The sequence below is a fragment of the Callospermophilus lateralis genome, chromosome 14 (genome assembly GCF_048772815.1).
Source record: "Callospermophilus lateralis isolate mCalLat2 chromosome 14, mCalLat2.hap1, whole genome shotgun sequence".
Taxonomy (NCBI): Eukaryota; Metazoa; Chordata; class Mammalia; order Rodentia; family Sciuridae; genus Callospermophilus; species Callospermophilus lateralis.
In genome coordinates, this window is record NC_135318.1 from 96,626,762 (window position 1) to 96,644,692 (window position 17,931).

The following is a 17,931-nucleotide window of genomic DNA, read 5'->3' on the forward strand; positions in this document are numbered from 1 at the left end:
TCTCCGTATGGAGGCAGAGCCTCTTCACCTGTGGAAGTTGGGGGTCCTGGCCTCCCATCAGCTGGAGAGAGCGTTGTATGAACCAGGCCCCACCAGGCAGGAAAACCTCATGGGCTCTGAGTTGCAAGTCAGCCATTCCAGATGGTGCCAGCAGGGACTCCGTGGCAGTGATGGCAGGTGCAGTCTGATGTAGCTCCTTGGGTGACAGGAACAGCAGGCTGCTGGTCCAGCTCAGAGCCAGCACCTCCAGTGTTGGCGAGGCAAGGCGTAGCATCTGGTGCTTGGCAGCAGAGCTGCAGTGGGGTCCCACCAGGCAGGTCTGCGGCAGGATCAGAGGCCTTGCTCCCAGTGTGAGGTCCTAAACCATGTTCTCCTGCCAGTTGGGTAAGGCTGTGAGCCATCCCATGTCCTTTCCATAAATTCCTTTCTTCTTGGGTCAACCACAATTAGTTTTCTTGCTTATAATTAAAGCTGGACGGATACCCTGGGCCTGAGAGGAGTGGACAGGCTTAAGGAAACAGTTAGGAACCTCCAAGTCCTGTATTTCTTACTAATAGTCTCTCAGTATTATTTTTGCATATTAAGTAGAGTGCATTCCAGTTGGGCGCGGTGGCACATGCCTGTAATCCCAGTGGCTCGGGAGGTGGATGCAGGAGGATCATGAGTTCAAAGCCAGTCTCAGCAGTGGTGAGGCACTAAGCAACTCAGTGAGACCCCATCTCTAAATAAAATCCAAAATAGGGCTGGGGATGTGGATGAGTACCCCTGGGTTCGATCCCCAGTATAATTTTTAAAAAAGGGAAGTGCATTTCCAGTGAATTTAAATTTGTCTTAAAGTCCATCTTTTTCTATATTAATGAAGCATTCAAAAGATCTTCTAATTTATAATTTTTAATATAAGTTAAATATCATTCATCTCTCTTAATATATACCATGTGTATAATTTTATCTTTTTTATATGAAGAGTTGTGGATGGTGTTATGATTGATATAAAGTGTAGGAGAGAGAATGAGCCATAACTTATTCCCTTTGATTCTGATTCTGACTGGAACAATCATCCCTTAATAGCCCTGGAGGATTGGCTTTAGAATCCCCCAGGATACCAAAATCTGCAGATGCAATAGTATTTGCTTATGCACGTATCCACCTATGTGCTTTAAATAACCTTTAGATTATTTATAACACTTACTACAATGTAAATGCTACATAAATAGTTGTTCAACTGTATTATTTAGGAAATAAGTTAGAAGAAAAAAGTCTGTACACGTTCCGTACAGATGCAAATTTTTCCCCAAAGATTTCCAATCCATAGTTGGTTGACTCCCTGCATATAGAATCCATAGATTTGTGCCAACCGTATTTGTATGTTTATTTCTATGATATATAAAATAGCATATAGTCCCCCACTCAATACCACGCATTTGTGTAAGACCTAATGTGCATGTGAACTTCTGTAGTCGCTAGAACCTATTAGATATATCCCTGTGCTATTGTTAGATTGCTAATGATATCATGCTCATGTTTGCCAAATGTTGGGTATCGTGAGTAAATCTGGGTTTGAAATAAACACAATCCCTACCAGGGTGCATCTGGGCTGTGTGTTTAAGCTCTTTTGACAGCTAGATGAGATGTAACTGAGTTAGCATCCCACGAAGAAACCCAAAGATAAAATTGCATTAAGATTTCTGTCATCAAGACAGGAAACCCACAGTCCTGGCTGCTAACAGTTCTTGTACTGCCTAGAAAGAGACTTTGGTGACACACCCAGGGATCTGGTGTCTTGAAATCATTGGACTTAAATTATTATTATTATCATTATTATTATTATTATTATTAATTTTTTTAGTTGTAGGAAGACACAATACCTTTATTTTATTTATTTATTTTTATGCGGTGCTGCGGATATAACCCGGTGCCTCCCATATGCTAGGCAAGTGCTCTGCCACTGAGCTACAGCCCCAGCCCTAATGATTATTTTTGGAAGCAGAAAATAAATACCACTCGATTGTGAGATCTCTGGGTACCTCTTTTTCCCCACAGGTTGGAAGCTCCACGAACACCCTGGATGCCCTACGGATTGCTTTTGCTGATAAAGAAACACAAGTGATCTACCTTCTGACGGACGGCAGACCTGATCAGGTACTTATTTTCGAAGTTGGGACTCCCCAGCACACCGAAAGTGAATGCTGAGAATGGGTTTGGGGGACCTTTTCGATGACCTTAAAGAAGTGGTTGAGAGGTGTCCCTTGGCTTAGGGACCCAGAACTGAGGTAAGAAGACGCACTGGGGAATTCCTTTGTCTGCTTCAGCTCTGAGGAGCCTTGTGACACACATACCCAGGGTCCTGGAGACCAACCCGGGAGGGGAGGCATCTGCCTTCTGTTGGAGACTGGTTTACACTTTACTGCAAATTGAGAGTGAGGAGAGTCTCCCCCCACACACACACACGCACACCTTTGAGGACTCAATCTAAACATGTCACTGCACAACATCCTTGGCTTTGCCCCTAATTTTAGCACAGTCCTCATTTAAACAAAGCATGCCTTTCCAGTGAAATGTTCTTTGTTTTGTTTAGCCCGACTGGGAAATATTTGAAAGGCTCTGGAGAAGCCTGTTCAGCTTCTCTTGAGCTTTGTGAATGAAAGAGGAGGGTTGCAGCCCTTAAATAAACACAGGGATTTCCAGGCCAGCACAATGTAAATTACCCACTGAAGTGAATTACTATCAACTGGTTTCCTTCCTCGACAGATGTTTACATAGGCAGACTGCTAGGCAAATAAATATCCTGTGTCAGATGGTTCATGGAGTAAAGCAGTTGGAATTTTTCCCCCCTCAGCATTGGCTGTGTGGCAGAGAGGCAGCATGTAAAGTGACATTTTATTTTGACTGGTTTTCCCATCAACTTCGCTGTGTTTTCGATTGGGAAGCAGATTCTTGCGTCTCTCTGATGTTCCCCGTGGGATGCCAAGGTTAGAGGCTACACAGGTGAACCATAGCTCATCCTGCCTGAGGGGCGTCTGTCCTTAGGGGGACGAGCTGGACGTGCCTAGACAGTTAACTCTGATACAGTCCAGGGAGCCGGGCTGCCCGCCCTAGGCCTAGGCCCCGAGAAGGATGAGAGCCGTAGGAGATGGAGAGACCAGGGCAGGGCCCACGGGGGAGACCACAGTGCAGCTGAGTCTGGGAAGAGGAGAAGGAATGTTCTGATCAGAGGAGATGAATGGTGACCTGAGCAGGAAGGACAGAGGTGTGGACACGGGGTGGAGGCTGGGTCAGAGAAACGGGCTGAGGCAGGGCTGAGGTGAGAAAGTCGGGTTGGGGAGGTGTGAAGGTTCCTGAGTGCCCTATTAAAAGGGTGGGCATTTCTCAGGGAGAACCTGCAAGAGGACCACACTGTCCCATCCATCCAGGCTTTAGAAGCATGCCCAGTAGTGCCAGGGAAAGGCTGGCTCTGCTCTGCCTCCTGCCTGCACCTTGGCAAGGGCTAGGAACGCCCAGCCGTGGGCAGCAGCAGCAGGAACAGGGAGGTGGGGACCCTCTCCTGAGATCAGATGGCAGCCATAAGACGTGTGACTGGTTTAGGAGCAGGAATAGAGTGAGGAGAAGGTGGGAGTAGGGCAGAAAGGCATCAAGGCGACCAATTTCTGACTTACCCCATTATGCGATTAAGGATTGACATTTAAATTTCAGGGAGCAGGAGGTTTGCAGGCGCTGGTGTTATGCACGTGGAGTGCTTGGATATTCAGAGTTCTGGAAACACGAGGCTCGTTCTGATTTGGGAAAGACATTGGCTAGGCGTTCTGATTGAAGAGTCATCTAGACAGGGCGTCTTTTTCTTTTTAATAAACTTATTTTCTTAATGTCTGTATTAGATGAGACTTAGAAAATATGGATAAGCTTTGTTTTCATCTAATATTCAAAACACTCCTTCCAAGTCACGAGGAATTCTTCAGAGGCCTCCTTCTCAACGACTGTATCCTATTCTGTTTTATGGGCTTAATAAGGATTTTTAACTTAAGGATCCATTTTGTTATTCAATTTTTGAATAGTCATACATTCACATGACCCAAATTACAAAGGTACAAAGGGCATATGGGGAAAGTTCTCCCCCTCACCCCATGCACCAGCTAGGAGGCAACCGAGGCCACCAGTTTATGTTAGGCAGGCAGAAATGTATCTATATAGATTCTTTCTTCAAATAAAACAGACGTTAGCGTATTCTACACGTGGTTCTGCACCTTCACAGGGAACCCGAGCTTAGGAGCACCTCAAGTTGAAGGACTTGGCTTAGCAAATCTCTCTCTGTGCTTCTTCTTCCCATTGAAGTGCGAGACCTGGGAGGACAAGGGCCGTGTTGGTCTTTGTGCTCTCACTGTCTGGCAGTGTCCCTTCATTGAATTGAAATGACATTTACAAAAAGCCCCTTATCCCTATGTGAGGAATCCCTGTTTCAGTATTTTTCTATGGCAAATACCAAGGATTCTCCCACATCTTTGTTTTCCTTTCTCTCCCTCTCTTTTCTATTTCAGCCACCTGAGATGGTGATAGAACAAGTCAAAGTTTTCCAGAAAATTCCTATCTACACCATTTCCTTCAATTACAATGACAAGACTGCAAATGAATTTTTGCAAGAGCTTGCTTCTTTGACGGGAGGAGAGTTCCATTCTTATAAATTTGGTTGCAAGGATCCCATTCCTCAGGAGGCTCTTCAGGTAAGAGCTTGATGGGCTAAGCACAGAGGGTTCATTTATTTTAACATGACCAGTGGAGGTGCAGGGGCAGTCAGTCCCTTAGTAAAAAACAGTAACCACAGAGAAAACCAAGTCAAGCAAACAAACTGGTTAACAAGTATACCAGTATTTCTCAAAAGTGGCCCAAGGACTGAATGTGGTGGTGCATACCTGTAATCCCAATGGCTCAGGAGGCTGAGGCAGGAGGATCACAATTTCGTGGCCAGCCTCTACCTCTTAGTGAGACTCTTAGAAACTTAGTGAGACCCTGTCTCAAAAAGGGGAGGAGGCACTGTGACTTATATGGCTTAAAGTCCTGTGGAAACCCATGGACAGAATATCCTGGCCATCAGGATTCCAGAGTGGGTCCCTTAGATTCACAGTGTGGCTTCTAAAAAGTGATTCCCAGCTTCCCATATGCTCTGGTTAAGCCTTCCCATGGAGAGAGGAGGAAGAGCCATTGATTCAAAGTCCTTTCAGACACTGCGTGTCCATTCTGCAACCAGATCTCCCAGTTAGTCTGGTGCTGGGGCTGGGGATGTAGATCAGTGGTAAAATGCCCCTGGGTTCAATCCCCAAGGACCACCTGAACTGGGGCACAAACTCCAAGGTGCCACGGTGGAGCTCCAAATCAGGCTGTGGGCACAGGGGCCCAGGAATCTTAGGGTAATTTGTTTTCTTCTAAACTTTTTATTATGGAAAGTTTCAAAAGTCTCAAAGTGCAAGGACCCCAAGGAGACCATCACTCAAATTGAACAACCATCAACATTTTGTCAAACTGTAGGAATCTGCATTACATTCAAGGGTCCCTGGGGCTCATGTGTGAGGTTTGTTAACCATTGCTATATACCCATATTTGTGATACTTTCAAAAATTTCCAATGTAGGGTAGTTGTCTCCTGACTTCTCAGACCGTGTGACCATGAGACCATCTGAAAAAGCAAAAAGTTCTCGGGGGTTATTAGGGGAAACTAAGTACGATTCTATTTGCCAATCCTCCAATCTTGGCCACAGGGTATGTACTTTAAGAATGCTCTTCTAGTAGCTCAGTGGTAGAGCGCCTGCCTGGCATGTGGGAGGCACTGGGTTCGATTTTCAGCACTGCATATAAATATGATAAAGGTCCATCAATAACTAAAAAAAATTTTTTTAAAAAGAATGCTCTTCTATATAGGAGTGTGCTTCTTGAATTATTGTATGCCCTGGGGTGAAAGGTGGGCTGCAGACTTGGAGAAGGTCTCTGCAAATGACATATTGAACAAAGGGTGTGAAGAACTCTCAGCACTCAACAGTAAAAAGCAAAACATCCCATCAGAAAATAGGCAAAACACGTGCACACACTTCATAGAGGAGGATCATGGTTTCAGATAAGCTCATGAAAGGGGTTCAGTATCATTAGCCTTGGGAGAATGCAAACTGGACCACCATGAGACATCCCTGCACACCCTTCAGAATGACAACAAATCAAAACCTGTGAGAAAACAGAGTGCTGGGAAGGGTGAGGAGAAACTAGAAGATCAACACACTGCTGGTGGGGTTGCATACTGTCACACCCATGCAGGATGCTAAATGAGAATGGCTGACTCGACCTTGCGTCTTCAAGGATGTGGAGGAAATCGGACTCTCCTGCATGACTGATGGGAACGTAAACAAAACAACCATATTGGGATACTTTGATAGTGTCCTTAGAATTTTGACATCAGCATCTGTATGATCCAACAATTCTACTTCTAGTTTCCACCATGAGAAATGGAAGCAGATGTCCATACACAGGCTTGCACACGAAAATTTATAGTTTTATTGACAGTAGCCCAATCCTGGAAATAGCTCACCTGTGCATCAGCAGGCAAATGGACAAATATTGATATTTAGCATACCATGGAATCATCCTCAGCAACAAAATGAATGCGCTCTTGATCCATACTACAGCATGGGTGAACCTCAAAATGATTGTCCAAGTGAAGGAAGCCACACAAGAAAAGAGCATTTGCAGCATGATTCCATTTATATAGAATTCTAGAAAATTGAAATTAACATATCATAACACAATGCCCATGAGAAGTTTCTCAGGAATTGGGAAGGGGGGTTGTAGGAAGGAGGGCAGATTTGTCATGGAGTAGGAGAGAATTTGGAGGGGGTGTGGCAGATACATTCCTTCTCTTGATCATAATAACAGTCTCAGGGGTGTGAATGTTGAAACTTCAAGCCGTACACTTCATATATGTCCAGTTTATTATGTGTGCAATACCTGTCCATAAGCGGGTTAGAAATGGATAATATAGTGTAAGAATCCCGTGGAAGTCTTCAGATTCTTCTTTTCCCGATGCAGTCCATTTTCTGCTAGAGATGTTTGAGATGGAAACTCTGATGCAACCTCACGATGTCCTCACCTCTCATTGCAACAGAATGAAGATGTGATTCTTTTGGTTCAGGAGATGGAGCAGGGCTACAGCGACCTGGAGAAGGTGCAAAGTCTTTATTCCAAGTCCTTGATCATGGACTGGTGGTACAACGGAGAGAGGGAAGAAAGCAAGTGAGTTCACGGGACCGCCCGCTGACCCCTGCCCCCTGCCTGGGGGTCCTCGCAGACACTATGCTGGCTCTCCTTGACTTCCCTCTCTAATGCTTCAGGAGATTTATTTTAGTGTAAGAATCACGTAGTATAGATGAGTTAGGACATATATATATTTTTTTTAGCAGAGAGAATAATTTAATAGCAATCCATGGTCTTGAGAAAGCTATTTTCACGCTCTACCAAGTGTGGACAGGTCCCCCAACCCAAGCAGTGTCAGGACTGAAAGGTGCTATATAATGAAGGAGCTTTAACTTGGAGATAAGGAGGCCCCGGCCTGGGCTTCCCTCAGAGGGCCCTTGGGGAGGGCCTAACTTGCCTCTGCACCTGTCCATCACTGTGGGCCTCATTTCCTCATTGCTCTTTCTTTCTTCATTTGTGTTGACACAGGGTCTCACTAAATTGCTGGGGCTGCCCTGAACTTGGGATTCTCCTGACTCAGCCTTCTGAGTAGCTGGGATGACAGGCGTGCACCACCGTGCCTGGCTTTAGGTTCTCCATCTTTGATTTGGAGGCTCGCGTGGGAGGGTTTTGTTTTCCATCCTATAGTATAATGCATTTCTAATTCTTAGTCAAACTCCCAATCAAAACTATTCCCAGGCTGGGGATGTGGCTCAAGCGGTAGCGCGCTCACCTGGCATGTGTGGGGCGCTGGGTTCGATCCTCAATACCATATAAAAATAAAACAAAGATATATATATTTATTCCCAACACTCAGGAAATGTGTCAGAAACTCATTAAGATGATTCAAGGGTCTGTGACCAGACATTCCAGGGTCACAGCCTACCCTGCCAAGAGGGTATCTTTTTATTTAAGAGCAAAACAGAAAGACATTGAAGAAAAAAATAAATCAGAATTTCTTGTTCATCAAAATCGACTGTCTTCCTGTTAGCAAATCGAGCATTTTACTGTATTATTTTTCAAGTATTTAGGAAAACATAGGTACATCTTCTAAACTCAGCAAATTTAGACAAAAAAACCAAGACTCAAACAAATGAGCTGCTCTTAAATGTACATTCCCTTCTGTGTACTTTCAGGCCTGTACCTTAAATCCATTCTTACCCTTTTTAATCAAATTTGAGATCTCAGGATACAAAGAGCAGCTATTTCTTAGAAAGTTGACTTGGTCAGTTGGCTCTGCCTGCTATTTGAGTGGTGGATGAAGTCCTTTTTATTTTTATTTATTTTTTGTCTGTTTGTTTTAGTTTTATTTTTAAGGGCTGGCGGGAGCAGGTCCTGGAGTTGGACAGAGAAACATTTTAATATTCCCCTAGTACATGATGGGTGACCTTGGGCAAGTCACAGAATTTTTCTGGGCCTGAGTTCCCTCCCCAGGGTGGATTAAATAAGAGTATGTCCAGCACATGATAAAACAGTCCTGCTTAATGTGATGGGAAGTGCTAGCCATAGCCCTTCATCCTGCAGATACCAGGCTTCTGAACTTCCTTTTAACTTAACATTAGGAAAAGTTATTTCGCCCTCTTATCTGTGGTCAATCCCAAACTACCTTTTTCTAGTTTTTTTCCAGCAGAGGAAAATATTTAACAGCCCCCAAATGCTTTTTCAAACATCTATTGAGAACAGGTTGTACACAGGGGACCTGGGACGCCGCACATGAAGGTGCGCTTGATCTTTCCGCCAGGGGACGCACCCTGTGGGACCATCACACAAAGGATTCCAGGATATGGGGTGGGTGCTTTGTGGAGGCATTTGGTGAGGTGTGAGGCAGGCTGGTGAAGGAGAAGGAGCACATTTTAAAGTGGTAGAGTGGGAGAATGTTCTGGAAACCTTCCTGTCTGTGGCTGCTGTGTTCTGAGCTTCAGAGAAAGAAATGTGTCAGAAAATAGTCAAGCATTTCTGGATCTTTCTTGGCTCCAGGTCTTCCCCAGAGTGGATGGCCGCCATCTCTTCCTCGGTTGGGGAGGTCCAAGGTGGGAGTTTCCCCTTCTCTTGCCTTTGGAAGAGCTTGCTGGTCGACCTGACCCCATGATTAGAGAAATGGGTTTCTGTAAATCAAACATGCTAATACCAGGTGGTCCCTCTGTTAGCCCCTGTATCAGCCCTACCTAGTGGGTCCTCCCACCCTGGTGCCAATCCATTAAGGAGTACATGGTTTTGAGAAAAAGGAAAAAGAAGGTTATTGCTTTGCTATGAAAGAAGAAACACAGGGGACTCTTGTCCCAAACTCTGTGATTCTGCCCATTTACAGGATAGGAGTCTTTTAAAGAGGTAATTCAGAGAAAATGAGATTAGGGAGGAGAGATCAGGAAGGAGAAGGTTAGGGAAAAGAAGATTGGGAAAAAGGAAAAAAAAGTGTGCATTTTAAGGCCACAAGGGATATATATAGTCAAAGCATCAAGTGAACCTCTGTTGAGGGTGCACAGGTGAAATTTCCTGAGGAACAGACAAGGAGAGTGAAGAAGTTTCAAGAAGACTATAACTTCAACGGGGTCGCCCAGTGAGGAACAGACCTGTGGTGGGAGCCACATGTTCCCACTGACTCAAGGACTGGACCCCTGTTTCCTCTTCTGCAGGGGCAGGGGTAGATGGATATTCTTAATTCCAATAAGGGAGGGCTCCTTTCTTTAAATTTGCAGTATTCAACATGAATGCATTTATTTAAGTCTTCCTTGTTGATGGAAATTTTCTTTTTATTTATTTTTTTCTTTTTCTTTCTTTGTCTGCGTTTTATCTAAATACAAACAGGCATCAAAAGGAAATCTCTTCTATGATTGCAACCCCAGAAAAATGTGCTAAAACTCAATCTGATGTTGAATCAACACAAATCTCACCCTTCAATATATTGAAAGTACCCTGGGACCTTTCAAATCAGCAGAAGAGGAAAGGCCTCCATGCAGGTATCAGTGAACACAATGGCTTCTTTCTTTTGGCTGATTTCCCTTCAATACAAGAAAATAGACTAGAACCAAACACACAGAATTTCTTTTCAAGCCCTAACCTGTGGGGTTTTATTGTTTTGGTGGTATTTGTGATTGAGCCCCTAGCAGTGTGCTTTTCCACTGAGCTAGCCTCAGCCCTCTCAGCCCTCGTGGGGTTTTTCAATTACAATTCTTATTGAGATTATTATATATTTTCATGATCCCCTAGAACTACCCTATACCCTGCTCCCGCCAACGGTAATATCTTTCAAAATAATAAGCCAGGATCCTGGCATTGATATAATTCACAAATCATAGGTTGTCCCAGTTTTATTTATGTTTATCTGGGGTGTGTGCGACCATCTGTGTTTAAGAAGAATTTCATCACCAGAGGAATCCTTCACATTGCCCTTTTATAACCATATCACCTGCCTTGTATATCCTTTATTAAATTGGCAACCAGTAGGTCTCTATTTCTAAAATGTTGGCATTTAAAAAATATTGTGGTATGACCTTTTGGGACCGGCTTTTGTCACTCAGTACTTCCTTGGAAACTCACCCAAGTTTCTGCCTGTGTCAGTGGTTCATTCTTCTTCATTGCCGAGTAGTATTCTGAGAAATGGATGTACGTACCACAGTTGAAATGTCTTCAGCATTTATCTGTTGAAGAACGTCCAAGCCATTTTCAACTTCCGGCTGTTTCCAATAAAGCAGTTTCTGAACATTCATTACAAGTTTTATGTAACATACGTGTTTGTATTTGGTATAGAATGTCCAAGAGTGTGATTTGCCAGATCACGTGGTAATCGAATGTTTCATTGTTAAGGATATTGCCAAACTGTTTTCCAGATTGACTGCACCATTGGGCACAATGATGAGTGGCCCAGTCACTCCGTACCTTCATCAGCACGAGCTGTCACTATTTTCCATCTTAGCCCTTCTGATAGTGGCTGCATCCCCCTAATTGCAAATGATGTTGAGCCTCTCTTCCTGGGCTTATTTGCTCTCTGTGGATCATCATTAGTGTGTGCCTGTGTTTTGCCTGTTTTCTAAATGAGTGGTTTGTCTTTCCTGCTGATTAGAAGAGGTCTTCATATCGTCCAGAGACGGGATATGTCATCGGCATATATTTTTTCACTATCTGTATCTTGTCTTTTCATCCCCTTAACAAGGTCTTTTGCCAAGCAAAAACTTTTAATTTCAATGAGCCCAGTTTATCAGTTTTTCCTTTCACAGATCCTACTTTTGGGGTCAAATCTAAAAACAAATATTAATTCTTGAAGATTTTATTTTATGTGGGTTTTTTTCCCCCCAAAATGTTATAGTTTTATGTTTCAACATATAAGTCCATGATTCATTTGAGTTTTAGGCCAAATTTCTTTTTCTTTTTGGCCTATAGTTATTGCTTTAGAAGTATTTGCTGAAAAGGCTGTACTTCAATTAATTCATCTGAACCTTTGACAAAAACCTTGGGTATGTTTGTGTTTTCTGTATTCTATTCAGTTGATCCCGTGTCTGTTTCTCTGCCGATACCACATGGTCTTGATCCATGTGTTTACATGGTAAGATTTAAAACCAGGTCCAGTGATGCTTTCAACCTAATTCTTCAAAATCACTGTAGCTTTTCTAGGACCTGATATTTATGTGTACATCTTAGAACATGTTTGTCTATGTTTATATAAAAAAAAAGATCTTCCTGGGATGTCTTCTGGAGTAGCATTAAACCTACAGATCCAGTTGGGGAGAACTGTCATCTATAATGCCAGTTGTTCCAACCCATGAACATGGTGTGTCTCTTCAGTTAGTCTTTTTTGATGTCTTGCAGTAGCATGTTGTAACTTTCAGCATGTATGTAAAAAAATGCAGGTGATTTTTTTTTTTTTTTTTTTTTTTTTGGTGCTGGAGAGTCAATCCAGGGCCTTGTGCATGCAAGACAAGCACTCTACCAACTGCATTATATCCCTAGCCCCTAGGCGGTTGATTTTTATGTGGATCTTCAACCTTGTGGAACTCAATAGTTCTAGAAGTTCTATTGTTTCTATAGATAAAATGTTATCTGCAAATAGAGTTTTATCTTCTCCTTTCCAATCTTTCTAATTTTATTTCTTCTTCTTGCCTTGCTGCAATAGCTAGAACTTCCAGTACCATATTGAAATAAGAGTGGCCATCCTTGCCTTTTATCCAATCTTAGGAAGAAGGAATTTAGTCTTTTCCCGTTCTGATTTTAGCTATATGTGGTTGCACATGTTCTTCAAGTTGAGAATGTTCTCCATATTCCTAGCTTTCTGAAAGTTTTTATCAACAATGGATGCTGGATTTTGGCAAATGCCTTTTTTATATTAATACGTGTTTTTTCTTCTTTTGTCTATTTATATGGCAGATTACATTATGTCCATTTTAAATGGTGAGGCAGCCTTGGATATCTTGAATATTTTCTGCTTTGTCTTGGTGTGCCATTCTTTTAGTATGTTGCTAGGTTCTGTTAGCTAAAGTTTTGTTGAGAATTTTTGAATCAAATTTGCTGAAGGGTATTGGTCTGTAGTTCTTTCTTAATAATGTCTTTGTCCAATTTTGGTATCAAGCTAAAATAGTCCTCATTAAGTGAGTTGGGAAGTTGTCCCTCCTCTTCTATTCCTGGAAGAAACTGATGCAATTTTTTTAATGTTTGGTAAAATTATCATGGAACCATTTAAATCTACAGAGTTCTTTTTCAGAATGTTTTTCATTATGAATTCAGTTTCCCATATTGGTTTAAACAATATTATTATCTTGTTTAAATTATTATTTCATCTTTTTTAAATGTTAGAAGTTAGTAGGTTTGGGGGAAGAGGTTCATTTTCTTCTACTTTGTTAAATTTGTGAGCACAAGTTGTTCATGATATTCCTTCACTACCTTTTCATTGGCTGCAAGATCTGTACTAACGCCCCTCCTTTCATTTCTCTATCTTCGTGCCTTAAGTCTATCTTCTCTCTTTCTGTCTTTTTCATTCTTGCAAGAGGATTCCTTTCCTATTTCCTCATTTGTTTCAAGAGAATTAGTGATTAACCATGAAAGCACCTGAATGGACAGCTTCTTTGAAATCCTTGTTGGATAATTCTAATTTCTGACTCATCTTGTTGGCATCAATATTGTTTTTTTTTTTCTTTTCTTATTGAAGATTTGATTCTTAGTTCTTGAAAGACAAGTGGTTTATTGTAGTATCCTGAACATTTTGTGTATTATTTGGGGGACTTTGGATCCCATGTAAGTCTTTTATTTTGGGGCAGTGGCCACTCTGTTTTAAATTTAGCAATGTAGGCTTTGGCCTGCTTTTGTGGGCTGTGGTTGCCATGGTAATTTAATTTTTATAGCCTTTGGGGTATATTTCTGGTATTATTATTTTCTTGTTTTTCTGGCATCTCTGGCTCTCCTTTTGGTCCCTGTGGTTTTGCCCAAGGTGGCAACAGAGGTCTCCTCAGACCAGAATGCTAGGTGTCTTCCAGGGGGAAGATTGTGGTGGCTTCTCCCACCGCTGTCCCTTGGGGGTCTTCATGTCTCTAGGCTGGGGGTCTTCATGTCTCTAGGCAGGAGAGTCCAGCCTTGACCTCACAAGGACATAGAGGCATCCTGGAACAAACCATGAGCTACAACTCAGTCCCTTGTGAATAACCTGTCCAGTTGCTCCTGATGTCCCTGTACAAGGGAGAAGTGTCTTATGCTCCTGGGGAAAAACAGGCTTCCCATCCCAGGCCAGTTGGTGGCGGCATCCCCAGTACCAGTCAGTCCTGCCCGCCTCGCCCAGTAAACCTGAGTCTTGCCAGAGCTGTTATTTGCTACTTGTTCAAAACATTTCACTTGTAAAAATCCTTGGTATTGGGCAGGCAACCAGGTACTGGATTTTTATTTCATTTTCACTCTCAAAGCAGAAGAGTGCTGAAATGGAGCTGCTAAGCAGAGACTGGGAAAGAGTTGATGCTTGAATCCACTGCTATATGAATCTGTTTTTATTCAGTATCTTTGGGGTGTGGCACTAGGACATCTTCTTGTATGGGGCCTTTGGGAGCTAGATTTCATTTTCTTTTTGCCACAGTCTTGTATCTGGAGGGGTTTGCCTTGTGACTGTGGACAAGGTGGCCTGCCAGTGAGGTCAGCAACAGGAGCTCGGCTCTCCCGTGAGGGTCATTGATCTCTTGCTCACAGACACAGCTCCCATGAAAATGTGTCTTTCTTCACTCCTGGCCATAGAGACAGCAAGACCAGTCTCACCTTCTTGTTGCCTAGAAAGAAAAGACAATGAGCACCAGATAGCACAGTCCCATCTCCATGCATGGAGACTGCTGGTGCCACTGTTCTGTGCAGCAGAGAGATCATTTGCAGACTACTGGCTAAGCTTCACTCCCACTATCTAATTTCTTATAGGAGAGAGTGAGTCCCCCTCCTTCATTGAAAACATGGATGCATTTCTTTCTCTCTATAAGCGAGAAAGAGAGCCTTGATGCTTGTGAAGAACACAAAACACATTTACAGCCAGTGTGTGTGTTATCAAGGATGAAAAGGAACCAGGATACCTTGTCACAGACTCATTTAATGCTCACAGATTCAATATCACCATTGAACCAGTCAAGGGACCTACAGAGGGTTAATAACAATTAAATGAAGTCTGAACAGCAGCTGTGGTGGGCAGAATTTCTAAAAGGGCTCACCAGAGATGTCCTGCCCTAAACCCTGCAGCCTCTAAACATGACAAGACATTGCTCTAGTGGTTATGTTCCATTGACTCAAAGCCAAGGTATCCAGGGGGCCCAGCGTGCTCACATGAAATCCCTTGAAAGCTGGTGGCAAAAGAGAGAGGGAGATTTGAGCCATAATAGGAATTCAGTGCATCATTGCTGGCTTAAAGGTGGCAGAAAGCAGTGTAGGTGCCTTATGATGAGACAGGCTGCTGGCTTAGGAAATGGGAACCTCAGCCCTGCAGCCACAAGGACTGCACCTGCCGACATCGTGAATGAATGTGGAAGTGGGTTTCTTTCCAAGAAGAGCACAGCTTGAATTCTGATACAGGGATCAAGTCATTGTCACAGCACTCAGTTTGCGTCAGGGCCACCCCCTGAAGATTGGGACACTAAGGTTGCACTCTTCTTTTAAGGATCTAGGGAAATAGGTGCACTGAATCAAGTATCTCTTTCTACCACAAATCTCTCTAATCCCTCTCCCTGTGGTACCAACAGAATCAACCAGAACCAGCCTGCTCAGAAGCCAGATGTCCGCCCTCAAGAGCCCACCTTGCAGTGAGAGAAAGGACTGTCTCTCCAAATCCAGTAGCTGGACCCTTTCTCTGAGTGACAGAGGCAAGTGAACGAGGGTCCCCATCCCAGGATGTGCTGGCCTGCCTCCTTTGGCCTGGTGTCCCTGTTCCTGAACGAGCCGGATAGGCATATGTTGGGGGGAAATGAATCACGATTTAAGGGTTCTCAGATTGCTTCCCATTTGGAGGGCTCCCCGTCAATCAGCTCCACCAGCCTTGGTGTGCTGGATTCCTTTGGACTAGCCTTGTGCTGCTTGCACTTTGGTGCTGGACACACCAGCAGCTTGGGGCCACTCTGTGCTTCAAATTGGAACCTTTTATACTTCCTAGTGTGTTTATTTTCTTCCCATCAATCACTGGTGGTGCTATCTGATGATCCCCTCTCTGACCCAAATTGTTAGCCTTTTGGGGGCTAAATATAAAGAAAACTTGACTTTTCCACCTGGAATTTATTCCTATTGATAAAATTATTCTTAAAATAATAAATTTTTTAAAGTTGAAGTTCCCATATTATTTTCCCCATACATAAAATGGTGACTAAATAATAAATCCCAAACACACAGACACACGGTCCCCTACTTGTGGCTGATGTGCACCTGTTGTCACCCATCAGAGCCTAATCAAACCCTGTTTTCAGGGCCTGCTCTGTGTGACGTTTTCTCCCTCCATGTCACTTACCTTTCACATCTCTGCTACACACACAGTCCATAAAGGGCTTATCAAACGATGACTGGGATCTGATTTCTTAGGGGTTTAGCCAACCCGTTTAACCCCTGCCTCCAGATGCTCCTCATTCAGTGAGGTGACAGCCCTGTCCATTCATAAAACCAAGTACCTACAAGGGCACACTCTTCAAACGCCAGATACCGATTTCAAAACTTGCCTAACAAGTGTGAACCTGAACTAGTGTGATCCTGTGCATTTTGTCACACACCCGCCATTGTCTCTTCCACAGAGATGAGCATCCTGCTGACGAACGAGTATCCAGACGATGGATGGTCAGATAGATGGACCCGAGAAGGGAGCCGACCCGACGAGGACAAGTGAGAGCCTTCCTTTGAGGAGGGTGATTTCATTATGTTGTTGTTCAGGACCCATCAAGACAGAAGTTTTAAAACCCCACAATCCTCTGTTCCTAGCTTTTCAGAGGTGTCCTCAGAGAGCTGGCTTCAGATCCACGGCCTGGTGGCCAGGAAACTCACCATCATGGACGCCTTGTCAGGGACCATGGTGCCCCACAGCCCCACCTACGTTCCCATCTTGGACAAGCATGTCTCCTCCAAGGTCTTTGATGAGGTAACTCGATTGTCTTCATGTCGCTGCTTGGGATATGTTTAGTTTTCTGTTTAAATAAAAATGAACCCAGTGCAGTCTCCTGTGCAGTTGTAACAAGTATATTTCAGCCATTGGAAGAAATTGTCCTTAAGGCAGGGACAGGGAGAGAGAGAGGCTCTTAAGAGTCCTTGTTTTAAGTTGAGACAGGCGGCGGAGGGCTCGTCCCTCCTGGGAAGTCCAGAGCTGCAGAAGTGCTTGGAAGCTCTGGAGGCCTGGGCCTAGCGTGCACAGCATCCAGGATCAGATGAGTCTGGAAGAACTTGGAAGCCGTCCCATCCTTCCTTGCTTGCCTTCTTCCTGAATTGAGTGACTTCTTTTTCATCCTAAAACCCTCCACGGGAAAAGTCAGAGAGTGGGAGAGAGACCAAACCACAGAGAGTGATTGGATAGCCGCGTGCTCCAAGAGAAACAGCCTGGAGCAGGGGGGCGCCTGACGGGCCAGGCAGGCAGCCAGCGATTCCATATCTGCAGGTTCCGCGTCTGCAGATTCCACTGACCGCATGTTGAAATACCCAGGAAGACAATGGCATTGTACTGGACGTGTGCAGAGGGGTTTTTCCTTGTTGTTTTTCCTTAAAAATTCATTGTGGCAGCAGGTACAGTGGCACACACCTGTAACCCCAGCAGCTTGGGAGGCTGAGGCAGGAGGATCAAAAGTTCAAAGCCAGCCTCAGCAACTTAGTGAGGCCCTAAGCAACTCAGTGAGATCCTGACTCTAAATAAAAGTATGTGTTAAGTGGTTAAGTGTCTCTGGATTCCATCCCCAGAACAAAAAAAAGAAAAAGAAAGAAAGAAAAAAAACCCTCAGTACTGCATAACATTTACATTGTTTACATTGTAAGAAGTACTATAAATCATCTACAGATGATCTAAAGTGTACTGGAGAATGTGCATAAATTGAATGCCAAGACCATGCCATTTGATATAAGGCATTTGAGCATCTGCAGATTTGGTACTTGCTGGTGAGAAAAGGGGTTCCTGGATGCTGAGGGATCCCCACAGGTACTGACAGATGATTGTACTGAAAAGTTACCATCAAATTTGGCAACTAGGAAGTCCTTGTCCTTAGCAAGAACAATTCCAGATTCAAAGCCAGCCTCAGCAACTTAGCAAGGCCCTAAGCAACTTAGC

The 17,931-nt window shown here is 43.7% G+C and overlaps 1 protein-coding gene across 4 annotated transcripts in view; it reads left to right on the plus strand.

Annotated features, from left to right (window-relative positions):
• Vwa3b (von Willebrand factor A domain containing 3B) overlaps nucleotides 1–17,931 on the plus strand; it is a 188,234-nt gene that overhangs the window by 103,663 nt on the left and 66,640 nt on the right. For all 4 annotated transcript variants that reach the window (XM_076832898.1, XM_076832894.1, XM_076832895.1 and 1 more), the window contains 7 exons: nucleotides 2,041–2,139; nucleotides 4,530–4,712; nucleotides 7,135–7,262; nucleotides 10,008–10,159; nucleotides 15,389–15,508; nucleotides 16,421–16,508; nucleotides 16,605–16,761. In XM_076832898.1, the coding sequence (XP_076689013.1) occupies nucleotides 2,041–2,139; nucleotides 4,530–4,712; nucleotides 7,135–7,262; nucleotides 10,008–10,159; nucleotides 15,389–15,508; nucleotides 16,421–16,508; nucleotides 16,605–16,761 (927 nt within the window). The remainder of the gene's footprint in view (nucleotides 1–2,040; nucleotides 2,140–4,529; nucleotides 4,713–7,134; nucleotides 7,263–10,007; nucleotides 10,160–15,388; nucleotides 15,509–16,420; nucleotides 16,509–16,604; nucleotides 16,762–17,931) is intronic.